The sequence below is a fragment of the Micromys minutus genome (genome assembly GCF_963924665.1).
Source record: "Micromys minutus genome assembly, chromosome: 8".
NCBI classification, from domain to species: domain Eukaryota; kingdom Metazoa; phylum Chordata; class Mammalia; order Rodentia; family Muridae; genus Micromys; species Micromys minutus.
This window is the reverse complement of record NC_137977.1, coordinates 47,576,853-47,587,134: the sequence shown is the minus strand read 5'-3', so window position 1 is coordinate 47,587,134 and position 10,282 is coordinate 47,576,853. Positions and strand designations below refer to the sequence as shown.

Genomic DNA, 10,282 nt, shown 5'->3' with positions numbered 1-10,282 from the left:
ACTCTACATCATCTTGCCTTTGCCACAGCACCATGCAGTTTACACACAGGATTTCTTCCGCCTAAGTCACATGACCTGTGTGTTTTCTGTAGCCTGTTTTCTAAACTCTGTAAATAATGAGCCTCTCTATAGATGCTCTGGGTTTACTGTTAGTAATGAGTGTAGCACAAACTCTCTGCCAAGCTAATCCTGACCACACTGGAGATACTAACTTGTTTGACCCTCTTAGCATCCCGTGAGGTTGTGAGATAAGAACACTTAAGCAAAGTGTGACACAGATTAAGTAACTGGTTCAGGTTTTTTCCCACTAACAATAGGAGGAAGCATTTGGCTCCTGAGTTGCTCCAGCACTGTTCCAAGAATCAGACTCTGCCTGGCTCTTTGCTTCTTTCAACCCTCAGCTGCTTCTTCTTCACAAAGACTTCCCTTTCTCAATACTAGCAAGCCAATCTTCACCATTGAGGACTTACAGCTGCCTGCCAATCTAATGCAAAATCTTACCAAATCCACCACAGGTAATTTGGTGTATAGGAAGGATCCGTGCTTTGCTGGGTCAGTTTATTTATTAATTTAAAGGATCACCCTCAAGGAAATGAATAGGATTTCCTGAAATAGAATCTGTCCCAGAAAACTCACAAAAATGTTGATGATGACAACAAAGATGATGACGATGAAGATGACGATGATGACAATGATTTCTACTATGATGATGATAAACACTTCTCTAAGTTCCTTAAATGCATTATCCCATCTAACCATCTAAAACATCTGAGAGTAATGCCATTTACATAACCCTCCCAACATTATGAAGATAATAAAACACCAACACACACCTGTCCCTTCCCACCTGCCAAGGAGTAACTCAATTCTCAACTGTCATTTAGCATTTTGGGATACATAAAAACACTCTCCTTCAGTACTAGAATACCACTGACAGTCTTTCTCTTCAACAGAGAGCTGTCTCGGTCTCAGGACTTTGGCAGGCAGCAAAATCAAGCTGCGTTTCACTAGCGTTGTTTGGTTTCTGTGGTTACTTTCTATTTATGGCAAGTGATACTAGTTCTCCATATATGTGGCTATAGCTGAATATAATTTTTTAAGTGTTTTTGAGCTCTAGAAGTGGACCAGTGATCTAGGAAATCATGATGTACCTGCTGTTCAGAACAGTGAAATCCAGGGTTGCAGGAAGCCAGATGTGAGTGTGGGGTTGTAAACAAGTTCTTCTGTAGGATTCTACTTGCCAACTCCACAGTGGCTCTTTACAGCCAGAAACCCATCTCCTCAATGGCCTTCAAGTAACTTCCTCCCACAGTAGGCACGCATTTTTGATGGAAAGCTCCCTTATACATATCACAGTTGAGGCTCCAAGAGAGAAGATGACTTGTTGAGCTTACTCAGAACACCATGGCTTTTCTGGGATTAGATGTGTGCTCATGCCCTACTCATGGCCTGTCTATTCATCAGTGCTTCCCTCCCGTCCAGACATCTGTCACTCATGTATTGCTCATTATTCGTCCCCATTTTTGAAGGAGACTCCGAGCAACCCCTCTCTGATTCATCAAAAGAATCATGCACAGATTCTTGGGTATCTATCACATGGAAATTACTTACAACTTTCTTCTCATGTCCTTAGGAGGATACTTTTGTATCAGCTTAGGAGAACTAGAAAGAATATTTAATCAAATAATTTTCTATGGGGTTTAATTCTCTTGCAAATCAATGCCAATTAAGAAAGCTGTTGATGTTTAGCCCCTTTGAATTATTAATTTGTTTTTTTGGGTCAAAGAGTCCTGTATGTGGTCAACTGAATTATCCTCTCTCTCCTGCCTCCTCCCCATCCCTTGTTCTGATTTAATGCCTTCTCTTTTTGTCCAATGCCCCTGGGATGTAGAGGATTTATTAGCGTGTCTCTCATAAAACCCAAGCATAGCAGGAAATTAAATTCATCTGGCATAAACACCTGTTTGGAGAGCTTTGCTGGTTGCCCTGCTCTACTTCACAGTTGCCAAGGTGATCACAAAGTGACTGACGGCTTGTTTAAGGATGGTCCAGATATCAGTGTTAACATTCTCAACTAAATGAAGCACTGTGAGGGAGGAAGAAATCAGCCATAGTGGTCCAAGGCATCCTAGACTCAGGAGGAGAGATCTCAGAAGGGTCTGTCAAGAACTCAAGGAAGAAAAGCAAGAGGTGATTGTTTTGAGTCACCTCAAGGGGGCAGACTTAAGAGTCATGTGCATAAATGGAAAGAAGACAGATGTTGGTTCAAAACCTGGACAGTGGGAGCAATACACTATGAAAAACACCAGTGGGGTTTTCCTTCCAAGAGCTTGAGGAGCACTCTGTGTAAGGGTCTAAGGATCTTCACCCCCACATCATTTCTTCCCCATACAATTAGGCAAGTCAAATGCTAGTAGTCATTCTTTTCAGGTTCATTCTTCTCTCTGGAAACTTTGGTTCCCTTTCACAAGGAAATGGAGGTTTGTTTGCCTTTATCGTAACTCAGACAAAAAAACAAATTGCACATTACTCATGCTCAAAGGGTCCTTTCACGCAGGATATGGTGAAACAAATATGCATTCTACATCTAGCTTTGAATGCAAAATTACATGACCTAGGGAATAACTCTCGCCTTCCGAAGGTAGCATGCTAAGTAAACCATGTGCTTTTCATCTTGTTTAGCATAGTATCGTGAGATGATTCTGTCCAGGGATGTTATTAAAAGATAGTCATGTTGAACAAAAGAGCTCCACAGATGTTTGTCTGCCCAGAATCATGAAGATGGGAGAATTCTTACCAGAGCCAAGACCCAGGAGGAGGTTTCTTAGCCGTCCAACTGGTGGCGTGCAGGCATTCTGTGGCAGTACAGATCCTTTCTCCTGTTCAAACACTCATTAGATAAATCAAACTGTTTTTTTTTTTTCTTTTTAATTCCTGCTTGGCAGACAGGAAATGGCAGATCAGTGTCTTAAGGGATTGACAAAATATGTAATTAGACATTATCAATCACCATAAAAACGCTCGGTTTTTCTTACATCAGATAAACGGAGCTTAGTCTAAAGTAGTATTACTTAACTCAGTAAGGCCTCGAGGTTTATAAGCAGCCGTAGCAGATTCACTGTGAAATGAAACAAATCACAGTTTCTAGGTAGGAAAAGGGAGTAGGAGTGAAGAGACAGATTTTTAACTTTCCTGACACCCTGAGCAGGATACGCCCCACTACTTCACTCCAGGCTCCTCTCTTTCTTTCTTTCTTTCTTTTTTTTTTTTAATTTTCAAAGTAAAGTAAATAAACAAAGCAGTCTACTAAGCTTTTCTCTATTTTAATTGTGTCTAGACTTGGAATCCTAAAAGAAGGGCAGAGAAAAGATAACATTCTGAAATTCCTACCTCCGGGGGAAAGACTATGCCCATTGGTCAAAACTGGTGGGAAATATCACAGGACCTCCTTTTTGACCAATGTTGTTTCCTCTTCTTCATTTAGTATGTGTGAGGTTTTTAAAAGATGCTTCCTAAATTACATAGTTAAAGTTCAGGCAACTTAAGTGCCTAGCGATAAAAGATCGTGTTTCTCCTAAAAAGGGTTTTGCCTGACTCGATTTTTGTTGTTTAGGGGAGCTTACGCTCAGTGTTTATTTATTCCTAACCTTCACAAACAGGAAGCAGGTTTCAAGTGTTTTAGTTCCACAATTCGGGGTAGATTCGTATTTAAGGGAAGGTTGTTGCATAACACAAAGCCTCTTCCTAAAATGTACCAGACCAGAGCCAGTTTTGGGAAGCACAAATGTGGAGTGGGTGTGCTTGGAAAACTGTGAACAGAAAAGATCCTTAATTGATATTTGTAGGGTTTATGGGAAATATTTATGAGGCACTTGTCAAAAAAGAATGTGTGTCACTGAAGGAGGTGGAAGGGTCCCTGTTGGTTCCATCGATAAGCCCCGTTTCTGAAGTAAACACTGAACCTACTTTCTTTCTGACAAAGTATGTTACTGTTGCTCAGCTAGAGGAAAGGAATAATGTGTTCCAAATGAGTAAGTAAACTGCCCAAGTTCACTGACAAACTCCCATGCGTCTGATATTTAGCTATGTAACAGCACTTATGGTTTCTATAGAATTCAATTCTCACTCATCACAATGAAAGTAGCATATTCTCTCTCTCTCTCTCTCTCTCTCTCTCTCTCTCTCTCTCTCCTTCCCTGCCTCCTCTCCCCTCCCACACACACCAAACCTGCAGCACACCCCCTTAAGAGATGGAGAGAATTTGGTCCCTTCTTTGTGGTTTGACTAAGGAAACTGATTATAAAGTTTTCCAGGTGAACCGGGAACCCAACTGCTCCAATCCCAGCTGTGAGCTTCCTCTGAAGCCTCCCCTTTTCTACATGGAACTAACACAGTACCTTCAAGAGGTTGCAAGAAAATGGATTTTAGAATCAGAACAGATTTAGGTTCAGATTCAGATTCAGGTGCTGCCTGGCCAGTGTCCATGGGCAAGCGATTTGCCTCTTTGAGCCCCACTGGAGAATCAAGCTAAAAATACCCCCATGGGATTGTGGGAAGAATTAAATGCAATAATGCACAAAGGCACATAGCAGAATGTTCCCTAAATGTCAGCCATTGTTATGTTATTATGTAATCTACAAAGTATGTTTGCTTTTTCTGTGTGAAAGGCTTTCAGTCTATTAAATATAATACATGTGAAATCAAACCTTGAAAATTAATTTTTTTTCCCCAGCAGTCAAGTCATTTGCCAGGTGAAAGGGTTAGTATTTCATGAAATCTTAGTCTTGGTCTGATTTTTTAATGGGAAGGATCAACTATCATTTTCCTTCTGTAGCTGTAAAATGGACTCCATAAAACATGTTTTTATATGAAATTGTGGATTGTTTTATTTTTAAGACAGAAATAACCCAGTGGTGGCAGGTTCACATGACACAGCCTAAGAGATTAGCAAATTATTCAGCCAACACATGCAATTAATACAATTAATATTTTGTAGTTACAATGGATTATCTAAAGAAATTGTTTGAAAAGAAAACTGCAGACTGGAGAGAAAGCTCAGTGGTTAAAAGTATTGGCTGCTCTTCCAGAGGACCGAGGTTCAATTCCCAGCACCCACCAAGGCAATTTGTGAGCTGATACTATCTGTGTATTCAGTCCTAGGGAATCTGATGTTTTTTCCTGACCCCCAAAACAGGCACAAACACTGTGCACAGACAAATACAGAGATAAGACTCTCATGCACTTAACATTATGTAGTTTAATTTTTTAAATTAAAAAATTATTTCATTTTCATTTTCAATTCATCCTCAGATACCCACCATATAACAAGAAAATGATGTCACACTCCCAAGAATTAAGAAGAACACGCCCTTTCCGGCCCCCTGCAACTCTCCCCAAATGTGTATACTTCCATTCCTAAAGAAATGCAAAGGGTGAAGTCACTGCCTTGGTGTGGTGCCTGCAAGTTCTCAAGAAGGGAGAACACCAACAAAATATTTTTCACAAAGTGTGCTGAGAAACTCTGTAGATGTTGGAGTCACCTCCTGAGCTCTTGCCAAATAACTGAAAGGGAACACACTGGGTGTCTGCGAATGGGGTGCCACTCCGGAGCGCAAGAGGAGGGTGGTACCTGAATGTGGACACCGGTGTCTAAGTGGTCCGCACTCCGCGTTTCCACGGGAGCGCTTGTGTGTGCGTTTCTTTCCGCAAGTTTTTGGGTGTTCCTGGGTTTGTTTATAGGCACCTCTTTGTGTTGGACCAGGAGACAGCTGTCCTCTCCAGCGTGAGCGGGCGCGGGTGTGTCTTGGTGTCTGTGGCTGTGGTTCGACATAAGTCTGAGCATGTCCCAGTCGGCGGGGTGCGTTTGTGCCTGTGTGTGCGTGTCCGGGTGAGCTTGCTCTTTCTGTTCCTAGAAGAAAATGCACTGTACCACTGGCAGCCAGAGACCTCTCAGCCCGCACAGGTGACCCGCACAGACAGGTAGCACCTCCAGACAGCGTCTGGTTGGCGGGTCGCACCGCAGCCCCAGATTTCTCTTTCTGGTGCCCCAGCTAGGGTAGCTAGAAGGGAGTGGTGGCCTGGCCTCCGGGGAGCAGCTGGGCCCCGCCCGGGCCAACCCCAAGAGGAGGCGGGCTAGGCAGGGAGGGTTGGTCCTTGGTGCCTCGCCCCTCAGGGCATGCGGCCGTGCCATTGGCCCAAAGTTGCTACACGTCACTGGGCAATTCCCCTAAAGTCCGGTGCACATAACGGGCAGGGTGCACTGCGAGGCTGCTTCTCCTGCATTCAGGCTGCAGCTGGCAGGCACCGCGAGCCCGGAGCACCCACGAGCTGAGTGTGCAGGACCGCGCCCCCAGCACAGCCACCTACGGCCGCTGAATGAAGCTTCCAGGAGTCCGTCCCCGGCCGGCTGCGCCCCGTCGGAGGTGCACCCGCTGAGAGTGCCTGGGCACCGAAAGCCCGTGTGCTCACCTGCCTGCCAGCCAGCCATGGGGCCACAGGGGAACGACAGCGACTTCTTGCTGGCACCCAACGGAAGCCGAGCTCCAGACCACGACATCACTCAGGAACGGGACGAAGCGTGGGTGGTGGGCATGGCCATCCTCATGTCGGTTATCGTCCTGGCCATCGTGTTTGGCAACGTGCTGGTCATCACAGCCATTGCCAAGTTCGAGCGACTACAAACCGTCACCAACTACTTCATAACCTCTTTGGCCTGTGCTGATCTAGTCATGGGCCTAGCGGTGGTGCCGTTTGGGGCCAGTCACATCCTTATGAAAATGTGGAATTTTGGCAACTTCTGGTGCGAGTTCTGGACTTCCATTGATGTGCTGTGCGTCACAGCCAGCATCGAGACCCTGTGCGTGATTGCAGTGGATCGTTATGTTGCTATCACGTCGCCCTTCAAGTACCAGAGCCTGCTGACCAAGAATAAGGCCCGAATGGTCATCCTGATGGTGTGGATTGTATCCGGCCTTACCTCCTTCTTGCCTATCCAGATGCACTGGTACCGTGCCACCCACCAGGAAGCCATCACGTGTTATACCAAGGAGACTTGCTGTGACTTCTTCACGAACCAGGCCTATGCCATCGCTTCCTCGATCGTGTCTTTCTACGTGCCCCTAGTGGTCATGGTCTTTGTCTATTCCAGAGTCTTCCAGGTGGCCAAAAGGCAGCTGCAGAAGATAGACAAATCCGAGGGAAGATTCCACGCCCAAAACCTCAGCCAGGTGGAGCAGGATGGGCGGAGCGGGCACGGACTCCGAAGGTCCTCCAAGTTCTGCTTGAAAGAGCACAAAGCCCTCAAGACATTAGGCATCATCATGGGCACATTCACCCTCTGCTGGCTGCCCTTCTTCATCGTCAATATTGTGCATGTCATCCGAGCCAACCTCATCCCTAAGGAAGTTTACATCCTCCTTAACTGGTTGGGCTATGTCAACTCTGCTTTTAACCCTCTTATCTACTGTCGGAGTCCAGATTTCAGGATTGCCTTTCAGGAGCTTCTGTGCCTTCGCAGGTCTTCTTCAAAAACCTATGGGAACGGCTATTCTAGCAACAGCAACGGCAGAACAGACTATACTGGGGAGTCCAGCACATGTCAGCTGGGGCAGGAGAAAGAAAATGAACTGCTGTGTGAGGACCCCCCAGGCATGGAAGTCCTTGTGAACTGTCAAGGTACTGTGCCCAGCCTTAGCATTGACTCCCAAGGGAGGAACTGTAATTCAAATGACTCTCCTCTGTAGTGCAGGCTTTCTACTCTTTAAGACCCCTCCCTGACAGGACACTAACCAGACTATTTAACTTGAGTGTAATAACTTTAGAATAAAATTGTATAGAGATTTGCAGAAGGGGGCGCTTCCTTCTGCCTTTTCTATTTTATTTTTTTAAGCTGCAAACAAGAGAGAGGGAGAGAGAGAAACTGTATTTGAGTGCTTATTGTTTTCTCGTATAGTTCAGTTCCTCTTTTCTTGGAACTTCAAAGTTTCTGTCTGAAGTGTGTTGGTCCTGGAGGACTGAGTCTGTCTGTCTGTCTGGATAATGTTTCCATGTATCTACCTCATTGGTCAAGTATTAAGGATAATATATATTGCTGCTGGAAATGAGTATCTAAAGGAGTTTTCTTCCTGTACCCTTGGACTTGAAATATCCTGTGTCTTGGACCTTTCTGCTGTGAATATGTATTCTCTCTCTCTCTCTCTCTCTCTCTCACTCCACTTAGTGGCTCAAATGGAGTGGTGTAAGCAGGGACTTGAGGGACAACACCAGTTGTTTTTTTTTTTTTGTTTTGTTTTTTTTTTTCTGAGCAAAGTCTAAAGTTTACAGTAAATAAATTGTTTGACCATGACTTCATTGCACCTGTTTCTACAAAACCTCTTGACTCTGGAGTGTCCTTGTCTCTCCCACTGGAAACCATAGGCAACTCTGTGTCATAAGTGCTGGGTGGCTTGGTGTGCAGGGGTGTCAGACTGGCATGCACTGATTGCCTAGCCCTTCCGTGTATCTTTGGACCTCTAGACACAAACCTGTGTCTTTTCTAACTCCACTTGTGTCCCAAAGCAGTCGTGCCCGTGTTCAGCATAACCCAGTGTTAACAGTTGTGTCCTACAATTGTTCTTCTGTGCTGTCACCTTGGAAACCGTGACTCACAGAGACAGAGTTATGGGCATATGTTTTGTCCCACATGCTCCTGATACCCACCTTCCAACCCTACTTTTTTAATAACTCTACATGTATACCACTGCCCTCTCTTACGGCAGTGTCCTTTGTGCCTCGGCGGGGCTTGGTGTGTTCAGGATGAGGAGGATGTTCAGTGTAAAAGCTGTCCAAGCATCTAGGAATTCCAAGGGAAATCAAAGGCATTGGCCGGAGAGAGCAAAGCTTTAAAACATAGCTGGTGAATGCTTCATGCCCTGAACACGGGTTCAGCCTCTCTTCGCTCCCTTCTGCTGTCTCGTGTCTTTTGTCCCCTGATTCTTTGCACTTCTGTATAAACCATGGCTTTCCTATGTCTGGCATCCCCAGGAACCATGTTTATCAGCAGCCCTGTACCCAGTAAATTTCAGTAGCACCCCTCAAGTTAACAAAAAAAAACCCAAAAAAGCCAAAAATAACCTCAGCCATGACCTGTTACCTTTAAGGGTAAAGTACTCCTTAGCAGCAAGCCCGGTGTAGACTTTGCAAACCTAAATCGGCTGTTTTGTGCTGTTTACTATAAAGGCTATATCTTTGATACCTGGGAGAGAGGTTTGTTCTAGTTCTCTCACTTGGGACAGCCCCTCAGCCTCTCTCTTCTTTCTTCATCACATTGCCTGCTAAACTTGTGTTCCAGATGCTCAGGTAGTTACCAGGAGAAGTTAAGGTTTTGGGTTCATGTGCCGTTGATTTGGAAGGGTTTATCAGTAGAGGTGAGGCCCGAAGGCTCTTACTGCCTATTTGCAGAGAGATTATAACGCTGTTAAGAGGCACAGAGGGAAATCACAAAAGTAAACACATTTCTTCTTGCAGCCCCTTTCTATTTTTGCCTGTGTGTCTGAGCCAGAGCTTGGCCCAGGTTTCACGGAGTGGATCGTCCTCTTTGGCAACACTGGGCTGGGACGGGTCAGCCTTCAAAATTCAACATCATTTCTTTCCCTCATAAAACTGACTCCACTTCTCTGTTCCCTACTGTCCAAGGTCCCCAATACCAGCCTCCTCTGTTTCTCGAAAGCTCAGTGGTGGGGCCCCTGGTGATCACTGATCTCTCAGAAGGAGGCTAAGCCCATGCAATGCAGAGCGGCATGTATGCTCTCCTGTGCTCTCACGTCCTGGTCAAGGTTTTCATACCACAGCCTCCTCCTGCTCTGGGACTCATGTTCCAAGGTACAGCAACCTTCTCCAGATACCCTACACATTCCCCATAGCCTCACAGGGTCTTGGATTTCGAGACTCCATAATCTGAAAACCTGATAGAGGAAAGGACCTGCTCAAGGTAAGTGACCAAAGATGCCAGAGCAGGGGTGAGCCAGCAGCCCAAGCACCCGCCAGCAACTGCTGACATGGAAATGCTGCCTCCATTGGCATCATCTTGGACCACTGCCTTCATCTGACCTGTGGAGCCTTTCCTCGGGGTTGTACCATACTTCGCCCATTAGGGCAGGGGTTTGGGGTTTTGGATTTGTCTTATTTCGTTTGTTTTTTTGTTTTTGTACTTGTAATACAAAAATCAGAGACTAAATAAATAATTCTGCAAGAGGAACAAGAATGATAATTGTTTGCTTTGTTAAAAAGAATCTACTTGGTCATT

At 45.1% G+C, this 10,282-nt stretch overlaps 1 protein-coding gene across 1 annotated transcript; it reads left to right on the top strand.

Annotated features, from left to right (window-relative positions):
* The first annotated feature begins 6,276 nt into the window (after positions 1-6,276).
* On the top strand, positions 6,277-10,033 carry ADRB2 (adrenoceptor beta 2). Its single transcript, XM_080920218.1, has one exon. It carries the CDS (start codon positions 6,486-6,488, stop codon positions 7,740-7,742), a length of 1,257 nt encoding a protein of 418 aa, XP_080776344.1. The 5' UTR covers positions 6,277-6,485; the 3' UTR covers positions 7,743-10,033.
* The last annotated feature ends 249 nt before the right edge of the window (positions 10,034-10,282 follow it).

What these genes read in the sequence shown, in the direction of transcription:
- ADRB2 (XM_080920218.1), top strand. Translation starts at nt 6,486, where the DNA reads ATGGGGCCACAGGGGAACGACAGCGACTTCTTGCTGGCACCCAACGGA.